This window comes from Lepidothrix coronata, unplaced genomic scaffold, assembly GCF_001604755.1.
Source record: "Lepidothrix coronata isolate B3197 unplaced genomic scaffold, Lepidothrix_coronata-1.0 Scaffold2, whole genome shotgun sequence".
In the NCBI taxonomy this organism is placed as follows: Eukaryota; Metazoa; Chordata; class Aves; order Passeriformes; family Pipridae; genus Lepidothrix; species Lepidothrix coronata.
This window is the reverse complement of record NW_016690182.1, coordinates 1,933,915-1,960,450: the sequence shown is the minus strand read 5'-3', so window position 1 is coordinate 1,960,450 and position 26,536 is coordinate 1,933,915. Positions and strand designations below refer to the sequence as shown.

The 26,536-nt window shown below is 41.9% G+C and overlaps 1 protein-coding gene across 2 annotated transcripts in view; it reads left to right on the top strand.

Annotated features, from left to right (window-relative positions):
- The window catches only part of GAB3 (GRB2 associated binding protein 3), a 62,098-nt gene continuing 35,562 nt past the window's right edge, over positions 1 to 26,536 (top strand). For both annotated transcript variants that reach the window (XM_017819515.1, XM_017819505.1), the window contains exon 1: positions 1 to 370. In XM_017819515.1, coding sequence (XP_017675004.1) covers positions 299 to 370 — 72 coding nt within the window. In that variant the 5' untranslated portion in view covers positions 1 to 298. The remainder of the gene's footprint in view (positions 371 to 26,536) is intronic.

The following is a 26,536-nucleotide window of genomic DNA, read 5'->3' as shown; positions in this document are numbered from 1 at the left end:
CCGTGTCAGTGATCAATGTCATGACTTCCTCCGCGGGCTGGAGCCGCGGCAGAGCGCAGCTGAAGGAAGCTGATTGCTGCGGGTGCGAATTGGCTGGGAACAATACACACACCCACACACCCGCACGGGCGGACAGGCACCCGCACACCACACACACCCGGGAGCACGCACACAGCCGGGAGCACACAGACGGGAGCACACAGACCCGCACACGCAGGCACACACCCGCGGGCGGACACACACGCACACGCAGCCCGCACCCTGGATCCCGCGCCGCCGCTCCGCGCCGGGGGGGAAGATGAGCTCGGGGGACGTGGTTTGCACTGGATGGCTCATCAAATCACCCCCCGAGAAGAAACTCAAGAGATACGTAAGTGCAGAGGCTTTGCTGGTATTTTTTTTTTCTCTCTCGCTAAAGGGATTTCGGCGTGTGCTCGCTGTCTCGTTGTCCCTTTGAAAGCTCTCTCCTGTTTCGGCTTCGCCTCGGACCAAAACAAAAAGATTTCCAAGTCCATGCGCTTACGGAGTATTTTAGTTTTCACCGACATTCTTGTGCCCTTTGGAATTAACCTTTCCCGTCTCGTAAGATTATAATTCTTCAGTTGTTATGCAACATATCAGGCTAAAAACCACATTTCGGTTTCAGTTAATGTTGCCGTAACTAGCAGAATTGTTGTAATAGTATTGCAGATGTCACTTTTCCAGGGACGGGCAAGAACATCCTAACAAAAAAAAAAAAAAAAAAAAGGAAAAAACCAACCAAACAGCCCAAATCCTAATAATTTAAATTCCGAGTCTCTGCTTTGTTAAGATGCTCTGTAATTGCAATGGCACTTGCTAAAGGCAACATCTGCAATAGTTTTATTTACCAATGCCAGATCCAGTAGCCAGCAGAAAGCTTCACTTTTGGTCCGTGATAAAGAGGTGCTGGAAGATGCTGTTCTGTAAAGTTCCTGATAGCTGGAAGGTGAAGGAGGCTGGCGAGAATAAGCAAGCCCTGCGTGGAGAGCTGCAACTGCGTTATGTGTGAAGGGGGCCCCTTGTTTCGTTCTCTATCTGCCTGCCTGTTTGGAAAAAAAAAAAAAAAAAAAAAGGATGTGTGTTGCAAACATAGGAAACTGTCTCGGTCCAGGGCTCTGAGGAAGGCGCTCCGGGTAGGAATAAATGACCCTTAAAATTTTGCTTGGGACAGCATTAAAAATGTAAAGCCCATCGTGGGCCATTTTGCATACTCATTTGTGGTGGTTCTTCATCAGGCATGTTGATATGTTATTGTGTTGTTACACTTTTGCATTCGGTAATACCCGTTTGAGTCATGCCCTTCTAACCTAACTTACCCCCGAGCTCTGTACTAGTAGGATGCCACCGAACGTGTCTCTCGCTGCCGAGCCGAATGCATGGCTTACATCATTTGTCGTATTCACTTCTGTTTATCAGCATTTTCTCCGGACTGCTGATGTTAGCTTTTTCTAGTAATATGAGGCATAACTGTATCGTGAAGAATGTGGTGGATATCATTTGGTGGTGTATTTTTTCTTAGCACCAAAGACTAGCAGAAAGGATAATTTCCTGATGTTAGATTTTAGTTTTAACTTATTCTAAATCAGGGTTTCTTCTTTCAGACCACAGTATTGCATTGAAATGGCTGAATATTTGCTTTGTTCGGTTAGCATTTTCCAATTCTAAAATAACCACTATGATGTGTCTCAGGGGAGCTGCAAATAAAGTGTGGGTCTCTAATTTTTGCTATATTTTGTAACGAGTGTACGAATAGGACTGTATAGCAGACACAATGTAAGAGCCACTGATTCACCCAGCTGGTATCATTAGTAACTCTGTCAGTGAAGCTATTTTTGATGACTCAATATTCATAAAAGGGCAAAGTAGAGAAAACAGAATGTGATAAAGCTGGGATTTGAAAGCCCCCATTATACAGTCAAGATAATAGTCACAACAGGGGCTCTGATCAGCTCACAAGACTAGTTGCAGTCTGCTCTGCTCAGATTTTGCACAACAAAACCAAGGAAAATTTGTTCTATGTTATTCTCTAAACATCAACCACTAGATTAGCCAGATCTCTGCAGATTAGGCTCTGTTTTCTGGTTAGGAGGATAAGCTACTCCGTTGTCCATCATAAAGCAGAAATAAATCTGCTGCAAGTACAGCAAAGCTTAATGTCCTTTCTCATATGACTGGTTACACAGTGCTTGCTACAAACCAGATGGAAATTGTCTCTCACCTGCTGTAAACTATTTTCCCTCCACTTTTTATATAGTTTCACCAGCATGGCAGCTTGTGCATCTTGCACTGGGGTGGCAGATAGCTCAGGCTGAACCACAGTGACTGCTTAAAAACAACAAAGCTTTTAAACAATAACTGTTTAAACTGACTTCAGTAGGTGTCAAGTGTCAACCGCTTACAGGAGAATGGTGTTGGCTCTGGTTCTGAACTGACAACATACATAAATCCCCAAACTGTACACCACCCTTTGTGTTCAGCTGGCAAAGCCCCACGGTCTGAGCTGAAGCTTCCAGGGAGCTTCAAATGCCAGCTTGGTCTGCTGCTCATGGGACCTCTCCTATACTGCCGAGGCTCCGCTGCTCTCATGGGTTTGTCTCCCAGTTTACGTTTTCCTGAGCTCAGCATCCAGCCTTTGTAAGGTCCAACCTGAGGGTCACCTTGTTTTACACATAGAGAAATTCTTAATCCTCCACCTATTACAACCACTAAGAAAATCCAATTAATTTCAGTTGAATCTGTACTTAAGAAATTAGACAAAGCGATGAATTCTTGTTGTGAGACTGGGAACTGCAGATGGTCCCACTGAAGCCACTGAGGATATTTACAGTGTTTGTCAAATTAAACAAATCAATCTTTCCAAGGCTGGAGCCTAAAGACCAAAGTATACCTTTATTTATGCTTGTTCTCTGAAGAAAACAATTAAGGTTTTCTATGTGTAAACAAGTCAGCATTTGGGTCTAGGTAAGCAGAACATTGTTTTCAAAACTTTGAAAAGCAAAAAGCAGGTGTTAAGAATCTATATTTTTCCTGTAATGTCTTACAAAGCTGATGCTCTTAGTAGCACTATTCTTAGAAGTGTCTTATCATTCCCTAACAAAGGCTGCTCTCTTGCATGTGCAGGAAACGAACATGAGATTAATTACCCAAGTCTAACTTTCTGTAAAAACAGAGAGCTTAATGCTAAATGCACAGAATTCATTAGAAAGCACAGGGAGTTTTGCTACAGCAGGCAAATACTCTAATAGTGGTTTAATAGCATGGGCAATGCTTTTCCCTCTGTCTGATACTTGAACCATGAAACCACCACGTCAGCCTATCTAAAGAGGCAGTTGTGCAAGGAGTCTCCCAGGAGAGTATTTGGTGTGTGTTGCAGTTCTTTGTCCTCTAACTGTGACCTGAAAGCTGTGCTGCTCTCATTTCCCCACTTGGTTCCAGCTTTTCTCACTGATCAGGGCTGTGTGGGCCTGAGCAGTGCCAAGGAACACTCAAAGCTTGGGGGAGGCTGGTATGGGGCGGAGACAGAGACGAAGAAGCTGCTAACAAAGACTAAGAAGTGGTGGTGATGGAGGTGAAGTCCATCCTGCTCCAGACCAAAAATGCTAAGTTTCAGGCATAGCTTGACATTCAGCTCCACAGGAGGAAAATCTAGCCCTGCTGGAAATTTTGGTATTGATGTTAGTGGATCATAAGGAAATTAGATGCCATGGGAGAATCTGCTTCAAATTCGATGGGTTTCACAGTTCCTTATATTAATGTTGAATACATCCATCCCAATTCTGTAATGTCAGCATTGAACAGCTGGCTTTTTGATACTTTTCATATGGAAATGTATGTGATCACTGATTGTTATTGTTTGTTTTCTATTTATTGGTGGAGGTGGAAGGAAGGAATGGTTTCATGGCCTAGAAAACAAAGGACTTAGCACAGCCAGTGCAAAAGTCACTATGAGAGGAAAACAACATGGAAGAAGGCACAGAGGATGTTTAATGAAATAAGAGACTAGTACCATTGAGAAGACACATTGCTCATGTGCTGATAAGGAGATGGGATTTTTAACACACGGCTAATTGCAACTTGTCCTTAAACCACTGTCCCATAGTTTGTCACACCAGTGAGGAACAGCAGCAGTAGCTCTGCTGAATGACACACCAGTGTTTACTTACTGGCAGCGTTAAGTTACGTGGTTTGCAGTAGTAAAGGGCTATATACAGATGCTTGCTTGTTGTGAGTCAGTGCAGCTCCATTTAAGTCACTGCTGCACAGCTGTCCCCCTGCTGAAGAGCTATTTTTAATCTTCAGTACTATACAAATTGATGAGGGAAGACCACTTGCTCAAAAAAAAAGGCAAGTTTCCCACTTTACTTGAGTGACTGATTTCTTCAAACGTTGTTGAAAATCAAAATTCCTTGTCAGCTTCTCTAGAACAAAGCATCCAAAATGGACCTCGTATTAGAAAATGTAGCCTTGCACTTCCTGCCACGCTTCTTCTCGGAGTGTCTGGTCTGGGAAAACAAACAGAGGTGTAAATTAGTGTACCAGATGGAAAAAGAGAGTAAAGCAGTGTCTGCTCCCACTGCCTCTGTGCTTTGGGCTGTCAGAGGGGCCCAGCAGGGCGCAGCCGCATGTCTCTGACCGTTGGGGGATCTGCCAGGACCCGACCGCAGCACACCATGGCCAGGGGTTTGGGAGATAAGAGAATGTAGACAACTTCTCCATTTTTAGCTGAAGTTCTGGTATTTATCAGGAGAGCAAACAGGAAGTTACTGGCCACTAAGAAGAAAAAGTAAAGTAGAATTATGGAAGAGTTTACTGAAGTAATAGGAACAAGAGTGGCAGAGCACGGCCGCGGGCGGGTGGGATGCAGAGCATCTGCTCTTGGATCTAACGTTGGTCTGCTGTCAGCAGAGGACACTGCCACCCTCCCCTAAAGAAATCCCCAAGTGCTATGTGAGGTCAAGTACCTCTTCTGCTGGTTTGGGGCTTGGGGGAAGTTTCCAAAATATAACTATCAAATTGAAATCTGAACTTAATTTTTATCCATAAAAAAAGCCAAACACTGAAGTCCTTTTATTTCCAAATGCTTTCTACAAAGTCTCACCTCTTGAGTCCTCTCCCCTCTGAAAAGAGAATTATGGTCACCTTTAATACCTTTCTAGAATCCATATCCCAAGTTCTCATTGAAATAACTGACTGTATTTAACCAATTTGCATGGGTTGTGTAACTCTAGTTCATCGTTTGGGTGGAAATAGTAGTGCCATGTGATGGAGAAAGGTGTCAAAGCCTATAGCTTGTTCTAGTTGTAAGTTTTGTGCCTATGTTTTTTCTGTTGTTGCTTCATTTTAAAATCCAGTGTATATTCTGGTCTATCTGGTTTGTATATTAAGAACTGAATTTTAAGTAAATGAAGGCCTCCAAGCAGAAGCTCCTATGTGGCAGCCTACACCTTCCCTTCTCTGTGAAATCCTGTACAAATTGATCTCACTGGTAAAATAACAGCAGAATATTTATGTTAGGGAGGAGTTTCCATCACTGGAGTTAAGCATTTGCAATTAGCTACGTGCAAATCAGACCATTTTCCACACTTAACCTTGTTTTGGTAAGTTAAGTGCGATGTTTATTCTAGACCGTTTTCTTCCATTTTAGCCATGTTTTGATAGTTTAAATGCAATGTTTAATGAGATAGGTTGATTTCTAAGAAAGAAATAATTTCGAAAAAACACTGCTGTTCTTGGCAACCTGTGTATCAGAATAATTTCCCTTGGACTATTTATTTGGGTGGAGCCGTAACAGTCCTGAAGCCCCAGTTTAATCTTTGACTTCATGTTTTCAGCGCACAGGAATGTCCAGCTATGGGTTTCTCTTCAAAACAGAAACCCACAAGTTATCAGGTCTTTGCATTCAAAAATAGAGACTTGGGAGAAAAAAAACATGCTAGTTTGAAATAGAGAAGGAAATGTTAACTTGAGTGGTAGTCCAACTAGTGATGCAGTCAAACATGGCTTAGAGGAAAAAGCATTGCAAGTCATACTTTGGTGAACTCTTTGTTGTAGCATTAAAACCATGGATAAACACATTACTTCTACCAATGATGCATCAAATTGCTATGAATGTGCATTATGAAAATTTGATAGGTTTTTAGGGAAAGGGACAAGTTTGCACCTAAAATGTTACTCGGTAGAGAAACAGTCATTTTATTTACTTTCTTGTCCTTTTCATTTGATTTGGAAATGAATTAGTAATGTGATAAGACAAGGAAAAAAATGCTGGTTTTGAAATAAAATTTGCATGTCAAAACATTACTTCTAGCCAGATAAAATACATTTTCTTCTCTCTCATTTAATTGTTAAATAAAATGAAATACTTGAACTTTAAAAATTTCTTCTGCTATCCTTGACTTGTTTCAGTTTGTGTTGCATCAGGAAAACAAATAAACAAACCAACAAACAGATAGCCACGCAAAACTCAGTTTTAAAATCTGCTGCAACTTAGTATTTGTTTAAAAAGACCACCAAAACTGATGTCTAGTTCTTGTGGCAGAAAAACACTCCCTTTCTGAGGCTAACTCATTCATAGCTTTGTAATTGTTAGAATGAGACAGCTGCTCTTAGAGATTTTGTTATTCCCTTCCCACCTGATGCCAGAAACCCCACCTGACCCTTGCAGTCAAAACTGCTTTGTAGTGTTCCACAAAAGCCCTGAACAGCACATTTCAGTTATCCAGGATCCCTTCCCATAGAGCATTTACAGAAAGTAAGTACAATGTTGTTATTAATATGAATTTGAAATTATTTAAATGAGAGTGTTAATTTAAATGGAACTTAGGGTGTCATATGAAAGTTTTCAACTTGTTTTTGACTTTTTTTTTTTAAAGACAGTCGTTTCTGTGAGCCCTGTTAGTGATAAATATTCATCCTGTGACTCCCAAGTCCCAGGGACCATGGGTTATGTATTCATATTTCTGTTGGACAGAATAACGGCCGTAAGGGGACACTTTCTAACTTCGCAACTGTCGTAGTGCCAGCAGAGCACATAGTTTCTGAACAATCTGTTTTTGCATACCAGACTTGCAAACTGTTTGTAGAAGTTCAAGGATTTTACAGTTGTGAGGCCATTTTTTCAAGCTGACATGAACTGGTCGTGCCAAGGAGAAGCCAATAGTTCAGAACAAGCATGAACTATGTTTTCATTGCAGACTTTACAAACTGTGCAGCGAAGGCACTAAGTTTACCAAAGAACTGAGTTTGTGAGTGCTGAGAAGGCTGCCCATGTGTCCCTGCTGTAAAGCTGAGCTTCCAAGGTCTGCTGCCGATTCCACAGAAAAGCCCCCAGTGTTCAGAGGTGACTGAGCTGATCAAATCCCTATGAGAGGAGAAGAAACATCTGAAGAGGTGCCAGCTGAGTTTACAGTAGTAATGAAGAAACAGTTTCAGGAGAAGTCATACCCTCCTTGGCCAAGTGCTCACTGCTATTCCAGCTACATCATCTGTATTGTTTACTGATATTTATTGTGGAAGCTTTGCAAGCTTAAGAAGTTTTATTTTTAATAAGTTCAGCATTCTGAACCCATCCTAAGAAAATAATTGTGTTCTCACTGAGGCCTTAGGTTTAAAACTAAGAAGCACTCAAGTAGCTCAGGGAATTGGGGTTTCTTGGAGATTTTTAGGTGCTTTGCTCCCACTGAAAGAAGATTTACAACATGTTTTCACTGGATCCTCCCCTGACTCCGGGGCTGCTTTTACACTGATTAACTTTTCCTGTAAAACAGTGGGATTTGGATTGTCAGCTGAAAATGGCACTGTTACTCCAACTTCACTTTATACTTTTTAAATGTTCGTTTCTGACAGATAACTCTGAGTGTCATATCACCCTTGAGCTACGAATTATAAAATAATGGTGAACTGTTTTTCAAAAGAGAGGGAAAACCACTAGATAAATTTCATCATTATTTCAGTATCCTCCCCAAACTCCCGCTTTCATCTGTGCTGAGCCTGAGAAACAGTCAAGCTGAAACATCATTAAGACAAACAAACAGAAAGTTTAGGGGACAGTTGGATTGGCATATGAAGAACAGGCTTTGTGGTGGTGACACTGGTTCCCCTGTGCATCCCTCTCCTTTGGGTTTGCAGGTTGAAAACCTAATAATTCTGTCATTTAAAGGGGAAAAAAAAAAAGCATTTATTGAAGTGTTACTAGACTGCGATGCTTTAACAATTTTAACATGTTCATATGTTCCTTTTTTTCCTTTTTTTTTTCAACTTCACAACTGAAAGTACTGTTGCTATGTTACTGTAATGGTGTGTAGGCTGCTAAATAAATAGAGGGAGTTTAGTCCATGCCAGAAATAGAAAGCCAGGTCAGAGGTGACATTTGGGACATGTGGAGAAAAAAAGAGAATATATAATTATTTCTTTCCTTCCTATCATTCTCTTCAGTCTCATTAACCCCCAACTACTTAGAAGGAAGTTACAACAGAATTTCTGAGCATGTGAGAGTACTAAAAAAAATGACACCTTGGGAGTTCTGCTAAGTCTTTTGGCTTTATTCTTTGCAAAATCAAATTTGCAAGGGAAACTGGTAAAACTGTGGCACCTCACGGTTTTGTGAATTGAGTAGCTACTTGGAGATATCAAAGGACATGGGGAACTGTTGAAAATTCACTCTGCAAAGGCTTGCTCTGAAGGGAAAATCCGACAGAAGGAACAAGCTTTGAGAAAATGTGCTCCTGTGAAGCCAGAAACAGGAAATTTGAGTCCATTGTCCTTTTTGGAGTAGTCTGGCAGGTTACCAAGGACCAGATATACAAAAACGTGTTTAGGTTCTTTATGAGTGGCCCCAGGTACCTGCCTGCACCTTCAGCTGCCTCAACATCTTTGTGAGCCTGGCTCATGATCGTGCACAAGTGCAGGGCCATTTTATCCCTCCTCTGCTGCCTCTGTGTGTTCCTGAGGTACGCTGGCACTACGAGCTCTTGTTTGAGCTTCAGGGGCTGATTCAGTAAATGGTGGGAACTGCAAGCCACTAAAATGAAAAACAGAGCCCAGCCCTCCCTCCATCCATGTCAGCCATGGAATCACAGAATATTCTGAGTTTGAAGGGACCCACAAGGGTCATCGAGTCCAACTCCCCAGTGAATGGCCCATGTGGGGATCAAACCCAGTTGGAGCAGAAGCAGCCCTTATCCTAGGAACGAGCACAGCAGCCTCAGTACTCGCAAAGAGCAGCCCCTGACTTTATTTTCACAGTGGTATTGCAGACACTGGAAGCTCTGGGCTGTGTTCCCCCAGCACAAAGCCCCTACACTGCAGTGGGCAGGCACAGCACCCCGGTGGTCCTGCCTCGCCCTCGGCCCCGCTGCTCTCCTGGAAGCAGCAGCTGTGAGCTGTCAGACCTTCCCACTAGCAGGAGGTGGGAAGCAGGAACTGGACCAAGCTCACTCATGCATGAGTTAATTTGGCAGGTTTGTAATTAATCTGGAAGATCTTTTCTCTAAATATATATGTTTACTTATAAACAAATTATTCACGTGACACAGTATAAGGGCTCTAATTCCTTTGTGAAGTAGGCAAGAAGCCCACAGTCACAACCTAAACCAGTTCAGTGCATGCAATCCTGTTAAAGATTTCTTGGTGTTATTTTTGTAGTTCCACAAATCTGTTACTTTTCTACAAAGAACCAAATAAATGGTCCCCCTACCCAAGAAACCTTTAGATTTGAGGCATTCCAGAAAATCCCACATTTAGCATAAAACTTATAGAGGAGGATTAAATTAGAGGGTACAACAAGAGCCAATGATGTTAAGTATGACTAGGGTTGATCCTACATTGCAGGGGAGTTAAAATTTTCTTTTTCTTTGTTAATAGTCCTTGAGTGAAGGGATGGAACTTGAATGACTAGGAACATTTCCTAACGAGGAAATAGTGGATGTGAATAGCTGGCTTAATAAGAAACTTTCCTAATTTTTCCTAATTTTCAGCCCCAAGCCAACCCCTAGTGCCTTAGACCTTGAGGGAGTCTGCAGAATTCCTGACTTTCTATGTCAGATAACAAATGAGTAATTTAGGATCCATCAGGGTTGTTTATTTACTTACAACAGAAGTTGCTGCTGCTGTGATTGGAGGCACTGGCTGTTTTCTAGCACAACCAGTATTCAGCCTCACTCTGAAGGAGTGGGTGTTAGAGGCTTTCTGTCCCCTGTGGAGTTCAAACCCTCATTTGGACTCTGTCAAATCCTTTACCCTTGCCAGAGACTGCATTTATCTCAAACCCTAAAGTGCAATTATTATGATTTATCAGTCTTTGGAGTGAATAAGATTTTACCAGGCGTTTTCTACACAGAAGTCTCCAGCTGGGAGAAGTGCAACCTACAGCCTGTCCTTTCCAGGGCTGTGTTGCCTATGCTCAGCAAACTGCCCAGTTTTAACCAGCAGCAGCAGCACCATTGCTAAATGGAATGAAGGATGAAGTATACTCTCTGCAGTTCTGTTATGTTATCCTCCCAAGGGACATATTTGTCTTTCATTATACTTCCAGGTCCTTGAAATGGTCTTCTAAAATTTGTAAGTGAACTTGGTTTGCTGGCTGGTTAGATTAAAGCAGTTTACCCATTAGGGTACTCCAAATGGGCCGCAGTGATGTTTGCCTGTGCTCTTTGTTGGGGCAAACAGTGTGATTGTTAAACTGAATGAAATTATGTCAAGGCAGAAAATGGCAGACACGGCCAGGTTTCAGATAAGCTGTATGAAGATAAAGTATATTTACATTGCTACCTTAAATCACTAAGAACTCCCCTCACTGTGGCACTTACCTTGTTGTGGGTCAGAGGTGCTTTAGTGAAAGTTGTCCTTCGAGAACGGGTGGCACATGTTTGTGAGGTGAAGAGACAGAGGGATCCTTTGGGAAGCGGGAGCTGTGGAGTCCTTTCCGGAATACAGTGATGGAGAGGGATAGTCATAGAGATGCACCCCAGTGCTGTGTCTCAGGAATATTTCCAGGCAAATGATTTACATGTAGTTTAGCAACCTGAGCTATGTGAAGACTTCAGCAGCGGTGCCCTAATTCTCATATGCTCAGAATTTACTGTGCACCCACGGGCAGGTTTCAGTTTGACTTGCTCCTCGGGTTTACTGGATTTGGAAATGGAACTGGGATCTCTATATGAGCATATTGTTGTAGATTTTAGTTCAGAGATTGGCGGGTTTTTTTAAGAAAGCAACTATTTTATGCACCATCTATGCATATGCCATCTACTCACATGAATAAAAGATAAGGGGCAGAGGAAAGCACTCAGGTATTAGACCTTGTACTATTAATGGACATAAAGCCTAAGATCAGTTTGTTGTAGGGCAGTTGGTCACTAGACCAAGTAAACATTGGCTTTAATAAGCTGCTGGAATTGTGCAGGTGCACAGTCAAACTGGAAGGTTAGATCTGAAGCTTTCATTTGCCTTTATCTTCTCAGAATACCTCTTTGTCCTCTCTGAAAAGATTTCAGGCACAAAGTATTTAGACTCATCAGAAAAAAATACCTTGAAATAGAAATGGCACCCCTTGTTATCTAGTAAAACAGGAGCTTAGGGAGAAAACAGAAGCTTAAAAATGTAGTCTCAAATTCTAACCCATTATGACCATATATGTGGGGAAAATTTAAATTATCTGAGCTGTTTTCCCTACGTATTCTTTACTACTAACAATAGTACCTTGTGACTGGTAATCTCTCATCTTCATTAAACACTGAACTGGAATATCAGAGTTGAGTTTGAGGCTTTTCTCTTTAGTTTTTGTAAGAATTGGCTGGATGCAAATCAAGCACAGAGCTGTGGTCTTCAGAAACAAGGGAATGGGAAGAGAAAAGCAGATAGGAGGATTTTGCCTCCCAATGGAAGTTCCCAGATCTGCCATTATCAGAGCTCCTGGTAGCTCCAGTGCCACTGGGAGAGATGGTGTGTGGTATGGGAACTGTAGCATTTACCAGCTTGTAACTGGAAATTGAAGACAATTAATCAATATGAATATATTAAAATGCACAATTTCGGTTCATTTTGTGTAACATCTCTCTGCACAACACTTTCCCCAAAAAGAGATTTCAGCCAGATAGATGATGGTGAAATATAACAGTAGAGTTGCAGAGAAATATGTAACTTCTTAAGAAGAATAAACTGTCACTGAAACATCTCACTTTCTATTTGAGAGATAAAATCTATGCATGGTGCAGCCATTTTTGCTTTGCCTGGCATAGAATTTGCATGACTCATGGCCAGCAGTATGCTGAGGACCTAGAAATAAAGAACACAAAAGCAGATGCTGGCTTCTGGCTGGGGGATTCCTGCACCATCTTTGAAATGATGACCCTGTTTGATGGAGCAACACACAGAGTGCAGGCAAGTGCATGCAACAATTCTCCCCCAGCTGAGGTTATTAACCTGAAGGGTGAGAGCAAGTGCAAAGAGTGCCAAACACTGCCATCCTAGAAGTCAGCCCCAGCTGGTGAGGATAGATGATGTAATGGATCAAGCAGGAGAAGAAAGTTTTGAGTCAGGAGGGTGTAAAATGTGAAAGGCTGCACGTAGGAATGAGGAGCCGCAGTCCTAATTCGAGTACGCGGAGAGCTCAGCAGATGGCCCAGCAGATGAGCTGCTATGCACCACAGTATGTGTGAGAACACAGAATCATAGACTGCCTTGGGTTGGAAGGGACCTTACAGCTCATCTCATTCCAGCCCTCCTGACATGGGTAGGGATGCCACCCACTAGATCGGGTTGCTCAGGGCACCCTCCAACCTGGTTCTGAACACTTCCAGGGATGAGGCAGCCATGGCTTCTCTGGGAAACCTGTTCTAGTGCCTCACCATCCTCTGAGTAAAGAACTTCTTCCTAACATCTAATCTAAACATGAGAGTAGTTGTGTGGCAGCACACAGAAACAAAGCCCTGCCCTTTGGTGCTACAGGGTAACATCAGGTGCCGTGTTCCTTACCCCAGCTGGGCCCTCCCTCTCACATCTGGGTGCCTTGCTTGGCTGCACACCAAACTTTCCACAACAGTTCTTCATTTTGCTCTTCTCCATTACAGCAGTTTCCTCCCCCGTGCCTTGCCTTCCCGGTCCAAACCGAGCAGAGCCATCCCAGAAGTGAAGATCCTTGTCAGCCATGCTGACAAGGATCATCACCTTGCTGACTCCTCCTGCCTTAGGCTGCAGCACTCAAGCTGAGCTGGCACATCCCTCAGAGGGGAAAAAAACCCACTTCGGGCCACAGAACAGCCTCACTGGCATATTTTGGGTTTATTTCCTACAATTCCATTTCTTCCAGCAGTGAAGTCCAGTGGCCAGAGAGATTTCCTGTGCAACCTGTGTGACTTTCACCTTCCTTAAAACTACAGCTCCTTGGGAATTTTAGGAAAAAAACTTCAAAAAATCTCCAAAAACCCATTCTTTGTGTAAGAACTGGCAAGTTTGCACCTGACTTCCTCCAGAGGATCTGTTTTGCTGCTTACTGTTTGTGAGTCTTTGGGGCTTCATTTGCAAATCATCTAAGCACTCATGGCCAGATCCTGGAAGAATCATCTTTACCACTAATAGCTTAGAGTGGCCATTGCCACCTCACAGTCACGTTGTGATGCCACTCAGCATATCAGTGGCAGAAGCTTCTTCTTTTCCAGTGTTTTCTTAACAAACTACTGTTAATTGAGAGCAATATATTCATATGGGAAATTCCAATAATCCATGTTTTGTGATACAGCAGAAACCTGTCTTGCTAACCAGTTTGAGTGTAACGTTGATGAAATGACTGCCACTAAGTTGTTTCAAGAAGCTTCATTTCCAGTGTAATCTGCGGGAAAATCACATGGATATATCATGATGAATGAACTCAAATCACTATAATTATGCTGATAAACATCTTCTTAGATGTTCTTGGGGTGAGTGACATCTTTTTCATTTATCTTAAACTGTTTCTGAGAAAAGATAAACTAAGCTGGGAACAACGTTCTTTTTATCAATATCAGAGCGTTCCTATGGCATACTCGTGCCAGCAGATACATGGCAGCTAAGCTGTGCTACTGAAAATGCAGACAACCCTTAGATTCAAGCAGCAGCAACACAAGCAGTTGGTAATCCCTGCTTTCCCACACACTATCCTGTCAGATTCCTTTTGTTATCTTGAAGTTTTGAGAGCATAGTTCAGGTTTTGTATCTCCTTTGCCCTTGGTGTATTTACTTGAATTGCAAACAAAGAGATTCTTTAATGCCTCCTATTTTTCTATGGTCCCTTTGAGCCTGCACTGAGACTACCCAACTCACTGAGCTCGTTCAAAGATACTGTTATTTCCATCATGGGTTGGCCAGCCATTGGGACAACAGTAATTTTGTGAGTCCCCCATGAAGATTCTTTGGATCAAGTGGTGGACTAGGATACATGGTCAAGGATATTTCACTATTTTTACAGAGTATTTAGCAAAAAGAATGCTCTGATTTTTCATAATTCAGTTCTGTATGTACAGAAACCAACCATCAACAGAAAATCCAGATCTATATGCACTGCTTGTAAAATCAAACTCTCTGAAGTGTCTCTCAGTGTAAGGACCGTGAGTCAAAGGGGAAATATTTAAGTTAATAAGGGGAAAAATTAAACATCATGATCATCTGTCTTATTATAAAGAAGCAGAGGGAAGTTAAAAACAGTACTATGCTGGCTGATTTTTTTTCTACAAAGATGATTTTTGGGGGCATTGTAATGCTTACAGTAAAACAGTTACATAAGAAATAGTGAAAGCCACTATGATATTGCATAACTTTCATGTTCAAGCATACTTGTGCAAGAGAGTAGTCAGAAAGCAATAATCAAACTATGTTTTTTCCATGTTTGAACATTAGTGGCTGTCTGGGAAATTGCATGTTCCCTATATTCAGTGAATTCCCTATATTCCCTATATTCAGTGAATTGGTTAGGTGAGGAAGTCACCTCAAGGAAACTAAAATTAGTTTTATGTGTTTGGGTTGGTTGACTTTTGCCAGAAAGAAATACAAAGAGGACAAAAAAAATCTTGTTTGCTACCATTCCTCCCCAGAGATGGTGTCATTTGGCACCAGGGTGCTAACACTGCTCAGGGACCCAGTCCCAGCCTCCTGACTCATCCAGGGACTGTCCTCAAACAGGGGTGGTGACAACAGGCCTGGCATGGAGCTGCCAAAGACAGTGGAGGAGCCTCCAGAGCAGCAAAGGGAAATGTTGGAAAAAATCTTATCTTTTTGTAGGAAGATCTTGCAGGAAGCACAAACCACTTCTGACAAGGGCCCTGCCCATGCAGAAAACCTTTCTGCCTGTAGCAACTTGTTTGAAAAACTTTGTCTGAAACGGCCAGTTATCACTCTGCTGGTGCAGGGTGTTGCCTCTCTGTTCCCAGTAAAAACTCTGAGCCTTGGATGGGGTCTTTTCTGGGAACAGGCTACAGATGCTTTCATTAGTTAGCAAATACCAGAGCCCCAGGGCAGGGAGTCAGCAACAGGGAAAAGGGAGAGGAGGACACATCCAATGCCTGTTGGCAATCCAGTTATTAAAAATAAATGTTGACTTGATGAACTTCTAACCAAACACCTGCTATGTCACAAGAGAACTCTGCTAATGCTCCCCTCCTACAGCCAGGGGTATAACTGTGGTAAATGGTGGGGACATTTCAGCTGGATGGAAAGAAGAGCTGTTATGTAACTACAGGAGGAATTGGCAACTTTGTCCCCTGTTCTTTTGACAATCATTTCTGACATTACTATTATTTCTGTATTTGCTCAACTTTCTGGTGAAAATGTCATTAATTACTAATTTAATTCTGTGAAATGAGTCCAACGATGTATGTGTAGTGCATTTAATGGTTTCAATCCTGAGCCTGTAATTGCTCTTTCCTGCAAATGATGCTGTTAGGAAAATTCTTAGTTTCACAATGTCAAGCCATTAATTAATCAAGGACCAAACCAGAAGCAGAGCACTATGGAGAGGATTCTTAGGTTTCAGAAGTCACTGATAGTAAATCTTTGTGGAAATAATGCCTGGCTGTGGCTGGGGAACTTTAATCACAGACTGTAAAGCAGGTCATGGAGCAGGGTAACTTTGCCTGTGAGTCCTGTGAGGGCTGTGGTCCTGGAGCTCTAGAGGAGCTGAGCTACATGTCTCAGAAGGTTTCCTAACACAGAACACATGACATCTATCACATAATGGGTTGAGAAAACAGTGTTTCTACGTCAGAGCTGAAGCACTTTGTGAAGTGGAATTAATCATAGTTAAATGTCATGTGTTTTGATTTAAATGTGGATTAGAAAGTGGGCAAGCAACAATGTTTCTAAAGACATTGATTATTTACAGCAAAAGAATGAAAGTGAAAATATCCTGAAAACCAATAAAACAAAGAGTACTCTGGCCTGCAAATACCAATTTTTCAAATTGGATGCAAGAAATGGTAGTGGGAGAGGGGTTGGGATGGTTTTAGTGCTTCATTCACCTTCAGCTTCAGTTGTACATTATGGGTTTGATTTTGCACATGATTTTGCACTCAAGAAAATCTTTAGTTCCCATTTTAACTGTCAAATAGGAACAAATACGAAATCAGCCATGGAGAAGGAGCCTTGGATTAAACAAACACAAAGTCCTAATCCAGCTGGATTCAAGGCAATTGGATTATTCTGCCTAATTTTAGTAAGAATTGAAATAAACCATAATGGAGAGGAGACTTGGGTTACAGGATCAAAATTAACACTCAAAGAGATGGACAGAGATGTCCTATGACATATTTAAAACACCAGCAGGATAGCCTTCTACTGGATTTATTAAAAGATGACTACTCAAATAAATACTCCAAATTCCTGGATAGGCTTAAAATTCTGCCTCCATTTTTTTTCAATAAATCATTGTGTAAATTATGTGTATTTTAACTTCATGACAGTAGCAGTGCAATAATATTAGTAAGCACTGTCATTCTCAACTTATGTTAAGCAATAAGAAAGTCACAGAATAAAATATGAACATATGTGATGGGTTTAAAAAAATGAATTCAAACAATCAGTAAGACCAGAAGCTCTCTAAGTGCCAAATTATTGTTGCAGAAGTATTCTTTTTATCTGTGGGTCATGATTTCCAAGAAACGAGTGAAAATGTAAACACTTCCAAGTATTTATCCCTTTGGGCACAGGGTGTATTAAACAACAACAACAACAACAAATACTTCAGGGACAGAAAAGAATTGTTGACCAGGGCATTTTAGAAGGAAGCAAATAATGCCTCACTTGGTGAACAAGTAAGAAGAAAAAACTCACAAATGGTTTTATTACCTGATTTGTGGAAGTTCTCCATTCAGCTGAGTTTTAAAACTAAATTCCCTTCAAGTTTAAAGAACCAAACTGGAAATCTTTTTCTGTACCAGAATTCAAAGCAGGAGATGGTTGTGGTAATTACTGGCAAGCAAATAGTAAATACTCTCAGAGGTGAAAAACCACAGAGCTGGAAACCATGCCTCTGCTAAGTTGTGTCAGATTTCGCGCTTGATTACTCTGCATGAATATATTATTTCAAAATTTTTTTCAGAAGTGAAATAAATAATGCTAATTATTACTTCTGCAAAGCAGGGTGAAGCATGCAGAAGAGTGTGCTATCATTGGTTTGCTGCATTACTGGTTTAGAGGTGCCCTTTTGAGTAATACAGGTACAAATTTCCTGTTGCTGCCACACTAGATTGTAGTCGTGTGTAAGTTATTTAAGCATCTAAATCCATTTTGTTTCCTATGTAAGTTCTTTGGTGGTGATTGGATCCCACAATAAAAAGTTAGTGGGTGTATCAAAGATAGGCTGAGCATCCGTGCTGATACAGTGAAGGAAAATCAGCATCACACAGTCTTTGATGGATGTGAACATTAAATAATGGCATCGGGACTGTTTCACCTAAAACAAGAAGCACATTGAAATGCCATAAAAGTCAGTATGGTTGATTTTCCTTCAAAATTTCCAGGAAGCCAGCTGAGCAAATACTGTAAGTTTTGGAGCTGCCTGGCAATAGTAATGCTTCATGTTTCACCTCAACCTTTCATCTGTCCAACTTCTGCTCTGATTGCACACAAAGGTAGCTATGGCAGCACCACAGGGAGGACCAAAATTCTTTGAATTGTACCTGGTACAGACCAAACCCATCGGAAACCACCAATTTCGGGCATTGTTGAGTGTGAAACCAGAAAGTGGCCGCAGCTTTTCCTGTCTGTTGCAATCCTGGAAATTTCCCCAAGAATATATAGTTAGCTGGGCAAGGAGTCGTGTCATAAAAAGTCCATTGCCTTCCTAGGAAGCTTTTTCAGTTTACATCTTACAGTAAATCCGTCAGCTCTCTGGGTAGATTGCTTTCCAGCAAACTTCCATGGTTTGAGACATCACATTGTATTGCTCATCTTTACCGTGCACAATATGCGTGGCTTTTGTGTGCGTCTGATTATTCCTGTAACCTGCTGAGGTCAGAAAAGGAATTTTTCCCCTTGTTTCCCTAAGGCCAGGATGCCATTCTTCATCCTCCTGTGTGATACTGTTTTCTTGCTCTACAGTCTTCCCTCTAAATCAGAGTCTTTAGGGATAGAAGAGGCACTTCCCTTGGCATACCCTTGGAAAACAGCTCCCTGGGATTTTGCAATGACTTTTAGCATAAACATCAAGACAGCATGGCCATATGATTCTTCCTGGGCTTTGTAAAGTATTAAAAAACATATTTTCTACTGAGAAAAGTCTTTTTTGTCTGCAGAAGGACTAGATCAACCATTAAACTCCCTCAGAAGTTCACATTTACCCTTGTTTTTTGCCATCTCTCTCAGCCCGCCTTTTAAAGGCCTCCTAAAACCATCAGCTCTGCTACAGCCACACTTACTCTGCAGCTGAAAAACCTACCTAAACTTAGATTTTAGATTCTGCTTCCTTCTGGCTGATTTAGCATCACTGGTTTTGTAACACAAATCCTTCTCCTGACCAGGGGGTATTTTACCTCCCATTTAAACACAGCAGTTAGATTTAATATGTTAGTCACTGCATCAGCAACACACAGTGTGGTGGGGCTACTGGCTGGGGCATACATCATACATGTTACTTCTTACTCTGCATCCTAAAGAGTCACATTTACAAACTCCTTCTCATGGTAAGAAGGAGTCATAAGTGAAGGAGAAGAGTAGGAGTAATTCCGCATTCAGATCTAAATTTGTGTCAAGTGTGGGATGAAGTTTAAAATAAGAAAAGATAATAGTTGGGGTTCTGCTGTTTCTTTCCACCTCTTACAAAAGTCAGTTTTGATCATACATTTTGCTTCTTTAAAAATGTAAAATCAAGTGATGGATCTTTGTTAAAGTGTTTCATGAGTTAAAATTAAACTTGAAAGTTAGCAGGAGGTGTTACTTGTTCTTGCATTTATTTCTACGTTATTTTTTTGTGTCTGACCAGAAAAGGGTAACATGCAAATGTCTCTTTGTGGTTAAAAAAAAATAAGCCATGAAGTCTAAAAAAGGAAAGCAGTTACTGCTTTCTGTGTACAACCACTGCTTTCAGAAGTCTCTTTTATATCTGCTGCCTGCGACTATGACTCCATTTTTACTCAACAATATTCTGCATTGTTGGGGTAGGAGGGATCAGAGGAAGGGATTTTACTAGCTTGGTTTTCTCCTTGAAGGGAACTCCTGCAGTATTCTTCCCGTGGAAAACAGCAAGGACATGGGGAATGGCACAAGGATGAACCTTGTCTTTCCCTACAGAATTTGAAAGATTTGTTATTCAAAATGTCTGTTAATCCACAGTAGAAAGCTGTAAAGGTTCCAAACACGGTGCCCATCCCCGAATGCTCCTGACAACACCCATGGTTTTGCAGAGGTCCTTTCTGTGCACTGTTCCCTGCACTGTTGCTCTGTGCAACACCCAGGCAACAAGGGCAACACCTTAAAGAAAATCCCTCTTCTCATTCAGGGCCACCCTTCTGAGGTATCGTGTGCAAGAATTGTCTCAGCCTACGCAGGACTGAATTTCTCTCCTCTGTGAGACTCTGGCTTCATGTCTGTAGACAGCACTTTGCACTGGTATGTTTTAATGAAAACCAGAAGAAACAATAACTTCATTATATTTTTCCTTTTCCTCTTTAGTGAATTAGTTTATTTTTGTCAGCTCTGAGCTTTTGGATTTAATTTAGTTTAGATCTTTTTCAGTTAAGAGGAGGCACAGGGCTTTAGGGAACTGGGAGCTCTCACCAAGTTAGCTTGGCTGCTCCTGTTACACATTTTATTGGTCCTTGTTCTGCTGAAAGGTTTGATGCTTCCAGACTGGTGTTTTTCCTTCATGGTTTTTTAGTGAATCATAAAGTTCTTGTATTCTGATCTGTTTTATTTACTGATGATACATACCTCAGGGCCCTCTAGTTTAGCAAAATAGTTTTTATAGAAAATAAGTAAAAAGAAACACAACTGAAGGATCAATGACCATTCTCTTTGTTTAAAATATATATTACTCTCTAATATATTTGTTCTTTGTTTGTGATTAATCTGGTTTCTCATATTGCACTTTAACTTTTGGCTCATGTACTTGGAAAGTGTCTGGTTATTGAGCCACCTTTCTTTACAATATGCTAAAAAATCAAAATAGATGGTAAATTTTGACTTTTTTAGAGAGGGAGAGGCATTGAAGAAACCCCTTGTGGTAAAGCAACAATACAATGCAACTTTGCATGAGCAAGTGTATTTTGGCTAAAAATAAAGCGTTAAGTTTTTGACATACAAGGTAGTTGATTTGACTGCATTCTGGCTTCTTCTGGAAGAGCCTGCCCCTTCCTACGTGAAGTTTCTAATTACTGACACAGCTGATAGTGAACTGACTGCTGCTGCAGGAATAGGAAGACTGAAAGTGTAAAGGAGGCCTAGAGCTTGAAGAAAGTCTTTCTCCTAACTTCAAAAAATAACAGAGAGAAACTCTAACAGAGCTCTCTCAAACACATAGATTATGAATACACAGGAGATCAGTTCATAGCATTCATACAGCTCCTCATCCTCCGGTGGATTTACAAAGCGTGTGTGATGATGTCCTGTTTGGGGGCTGCCTGTTGCTCGAGGAAGCTGTGCAGCCCCACCTCTCAGCATCTGCCGTGGAAGGGGGGAGCAGGTAACAGCACCTGCAGCTTGTCTGGCTGAGCATCTTCCAGGGAACTGGGAAATGTACTGCCTTGTTGTCCAGGCTTAAATTCCTTTTCATAACTATAGGTAAAAAAGAAGTGTGTGATTCAGAGTTTGGCTTCAGCTGACCCCTGGGTCGAGCTGCTGTTGTTTGTTTTTGCAATTACTATAGTTACCCTGGAAGCACTCTGGGCATTTAGGTATTTTGACTGCTGAAAGCCAGAAATAACTAGTTGGAATAAAAGTGTTAATAGTCTGATGGCTGTGTGTGAGTCATAGCCACAGTGGCCTTTGAGACAAAAGAGAGATTGCTCTGAGTGCAGCGGTAGAGAAAGTCCTTCCTCTGTGTAGCCTTACACACTCATTGCAGGTCAAATTTAAACTTCCTTACTCAGAGCATAAACAGCTCTTCTATTTACACAGTCCATGCTCCCATACCCCAAGATCCCTTATCACAGAATCACAGAATCATAGAACCATTTAAGTTGGAAAAAACCCTTCAAAATCATTGAGTCCAACCATTAATGCAGCACTGCCAAGCCCACCACTAAACCATGTCTCCAAGTACCACATCTACACATCTTTTAAATAGCTTCAGAGATGGTGACTCGACCACTTCCAAAGAAATACTTAAGGAATCATTGCAAGGCTTGCAGGAGCAAACACTGCCTCGCTCTCTCTGCTGAACCCAGGGGAGACTTATTCCCAGGCAGCTCCCAGACAGGGAGAGGTTAATCGTGCTGCTGGTTTTGCATGGCCCATTTGCAAATCAGAATTAGTGGACATCAAACATTCAGCACCCAAGATTTCCATGTCCCTCTCATGCACATGTTCATGTATTGTGCTTACTTACCTCTCAGTGGTGCGTAGGTTTTGCATTAGAAGAGGAAGTGTCCCCTCAGTTTCATATCATACACAATGTGTATGTGTCAAATACATACTGTGAAATTGCATTTTTTAGAAAGAAAAACTTCATTATCTTTGAAGTGAGAAGATGGTTAAATAGGAGCACATCACTTAGTTGAAATTTCTTAATTTCAACTTGCCAGGCACTGCTCAGACTTTGGGCAGTGAAAATGGCGGGATAAATTTGGACAATATCCAAAAAAATGTGGGCTCAATTCCTTAAAATTATTTTAGTTTAAATGAGGTTAAAGACTGTTCCTGAGCTTGCTGTGAAGCATGTGCTCAAGTGCTTTCTGTAACTGGGATCTAAACTTGCAGGGCAAATTATTTGTTTATAAATTATTAGACTTTTTGGTACCCTCAGGAAACAGCCTTGCACAGAAGAGTTTCTGTCAGGTTGAATTTCAGAGGTTGTTATCTTTTGGACATGTGAGATAGGGAATCTTCTAATTGTGCTAACCTCACTGGAGTCTCAGGATCAAAGTGCTCTATCTAGAGTGTTTGTTTGCTCTGTGTTCAAACAGCCCTTATCTCACATCACTTTTTGTGGGATTCAGTTAACAAAACCAGCGACTGTGAACTTCACACTTCTGCTTAGCTCCTGCCACCATCAGTGCTCTGAAGACAGAGCAGATCCTGCTGAGCTTGGTTGTCAGGTGAAGATACAGTACCAGGGGCTGTGGCATTGCAGTGGCACAGTTTCCTGCTCTGCGGGCAAGCCTGGAACTGGGTCAAACAATAACAGCAGGTGGCTGTTGAAGTGTTAAGAAGACATGTACCTTCAGGAATGGGGCAGGAAGCTTTCAGTTCTGTAGCCAACCTGCAGACCTCTTTTTGCAAAGAATTCCAGAAACTCCATGAGAATGCACGTAGAAATTCAGGATGATCTAACATTTTTGCTGACTTGAAATTTGTCTGTTACTATGAGAGAGCATCTTGATGCAGAAGGACCACGCAGGGCCATGGTGTGGGATGCCTACGTGGGTTTGTGTTGCAGTGTGGGGTTTGTGTCAGAGACCCAAGAGGTCTGGATGGAAAAATAAACAAACCCTGGGATGCTTTGTGATGAGGAGCAAAAACACAAAGGAAAAGAGCTGAACTCTGAAGTAAGTTTGAGTAACAGGCTCTCCCTTCTGGGCGTTGTTTTTCTGCTGTAGTAGAGAAAGAGCTTAAGCCTGCAGGGAGCTGAGCTGCACTGTTTTGCATCTTTTTCTGGTGTTGTTTATTTGGGGGGTTTGTTGTTGGTTTCAGTATGGTAAGACTGCTCTCACACCTACACATTACATTATGTTATGCCTAGACAGACACTCTCATCACTGCCCTACTTCACATGTGCTCATCAAAGTGTGAACTGTTACATATATAGCATGACCTGGTCTTTAGTGGTATCAGGTACATTTGCATATCTGTTCTTACATGAAATTCTAGCTGTGACTGTAGTCACCAGCTCAGAGCCTGCTAACAGTGAGAGCAGGAGTAAAACCCACCTGTATGAGCAGCTCCAAGGAATCTGTTAACATACATTATTCTCTTAGTCCTTGTGAAAATGTCTGGTGTTGCTGTACCAAAATAACTGGGTTGAATCGCTGGAATTAAGGTGTGGTGAGAAAGACTAACGACTCAGCCCTTGGATACCTTTTCAGCTGTGGGTGAGCAGGTGCCCCATATTGTGACAGTCCATCACTGCTTTTTGACCTATATGATTGAGGGTAGAAGAAGAGCACTGCATGCAATGCCATTTGCTCAGTCTGGGAATAGTTTTATTTTTAATTTCAACAGCTCCCCTCATGATACATCTCCAGTCTAGTCCAATCACCTTGAGGAGGAAACATCCCTATACAGAGTATTAATCTGCATAGAGCAGTGTTAAGACTGATTTTTATAATAATTTAAATGAGAAGGTAGAAATCTTTGAATTAAATTATGATTTCTTAATCTCAGTTTTTTCCCCAAGTAGTTTTCATTTATTTCTTTGAAATACACTTTCATTAGTTGATGCGCAATGATTTACCATGAAATGGAGTTCTTAGGACAAATATAACACTTATTTTTGCTAACAGGGATACTTTATATCCATCCATAAATGTCAAGGCATTGGTGTAGCTTAATACACAATTACTTATGTTTTTTATGTTATAAGTTTGATATTTAAGAGGTATCATTGTGGAAAGCTTGCTGTTCCCCAGCAAGGACTATTTTAGTTGATTTGAAAGCACTCCATTTGAATGGAATTGGAATTCAGTAAAAATGCACAAAAGCATTTAAAAGATTTTTAAAAGGATTTAAATTAATTAATTACGTGAAATTACCTACAAATAAACTAAGCAGTTTTTCTTTGTTGAATTTTCACTCTGTTAGGATTGCAGTTCTTTTTTTTTTTCAATAAAAGTATGTTCAGATACAAAATTCCAGTTTCTTTGGCACTACCTATTTAGAAAGCAGTAAGTGAAATACATGTAGGAGTCAGAACTTAATTCAAACAGATAAGCAATGCAGTCCAGTACTGTTTTCTTCTGCTACATAAGAGGCCTTCTGTGTGCTGAAGCTCAAAGGCATGATGTTACACTATTACCATATTACAAAATTACATTATAAATCACATTTGCTGATACATACCACTAACACCCTGAATTCCCTTGAGGTTGAAAACCTGAGAATGGTGTCCATGCACAGAAGTGTTAAGTATGTTGAACTTGTGTGTTAGGGCTTGTTTGCAACAGAAACATGACTTGGCTTTGGGACAGCTCTGCTTTTGCTGGGCAGGAAGAGCTAAATCTTTTATTTCTTACCCACTATGAAGCACACTCATGGGTCAGGAACAGCACAGATTCAACCACCAGCTGCAGAGGCGAGGAGAGCTGTTCTCCCAGTCCTGTCCAAGCAGGGAGGGCTGATGCCAAGATCCCAAGAGATCTGTTGAATTACAAGAGACCATCTAGGTGAGGTCTTACCTTGCCTTTACCAGCAGTGGCACCATGTGCCAGAGGTGGAAGGACAGTAACCACAGCTACAGTACCAAGCAGTTAGGTAAAACCTTTACCTAGGTGTTAAGGTGGAGTATGTCCTGGTTGCACAGGCTGGCTCTTTTTTACCTGAGAGCAACTCTTACAGGTGCCATTACACTTTCCAGTGCACTAGTTGTGACTGTAAACACCTTGGATCAAAATCCATCATTTTGGGCTTTAATGTTTTTGTCTGGTGCAACAGGGCCATGGATGAAGGTTGTCAAAGAGCTTTGCAATAGTATGCACCCAGCCCTTTTTGGATTCCCAGGGATGCACAGGTTTGTCAGACTGTAGGTATTAGCCTCTTCATGGTCAAAAAGAGAGTGGTCCAGTGCCTTTATTCAGGTGTCCCCCCACCCCAGCCAGCCCTGAGGCCATCAGCCTAGCAAAGGTGATGAGCCTCCTCCACCTCTTCAGGCAGAGTTCTGCTGTAAACACTTCACCTGACAATGTCACCTATAAAGGCTGCTAAAAGCCAATTAAAGAGGGAACAAAAAAGATGCAGAAGAGTGGCAAAAGATGCAGGAAAAGCGGAGTAGCCCTCACCTCAGCCTCGGTGCCTGCCCAGTGTCACTGCCTGTGCTGGCAGCAGAGGCAGAGGAGCGCTGGAGGAGGAGGAAGGGGAAGCTTGCACAACTATTGCTTGCTCTCATCATCCCAAAGGATCAATTTTCAGACCATTACCTACTTTCCCACACATGCAGACACACGTACGTCACTGATCCGGAGGGAATTTATAAGTTACCATCTGAGGAATCACTATCAAAACACAGACACCATTTGCTTTAGGGGTTGTTTGTGGTTCCCCAGTAATGGCTAATGCCCAAACCCAGAAGCAGCCTAGACTCAGTTGTCCTACTGGGAACAATGTACAGTCCTCTCAGCTTATTTTTCTCTAAGGCACAGCTGGTGTCTTTAGGCTCCTTTAAATCTGTCTTCAGCTTAGTCACAGAGCAGAGGCTTTCTCCATTCCTGAGCCAGCCCGACAGACACAGCTATCTAGCAAGCCAGACTAGCCCTCTCCAGCACAATCGCAGGAAGTTATTCCAAGCCTCAGACAAATCCCATTTCTATCTCTGGAAGAGTAAAAGGTCAAAAAACACGAGGCTGTAGCTCTGCCAGCAGCACCAGCCCCAGCCGTCACAGCCCACGGCGGGGCTGAGCAGAGGGGACGCGAGGCCAGCGGCTGCCTCCCACCACAGCTCTGCCCTCCCAGCAGGATCAGTGGCTCCTGCCCACAGATCTCTAGGAGGTGTGTGGGGATCCAAAAGGGCTGCACGGGCTGTGTCATTCCACAAGCAACCCCAGGAGAGGGAAGAAAGAAAGCATAAGTACCAGGTTACCAAAGCAGCCTTTCCCTGGGAATCAGCAGAGCCCTCTGATCCCGCCTACCATATTACTGTTGGCATCCAGCCACATCCCCATCCTCTCCCAGCAATAGGCAGCTTAAT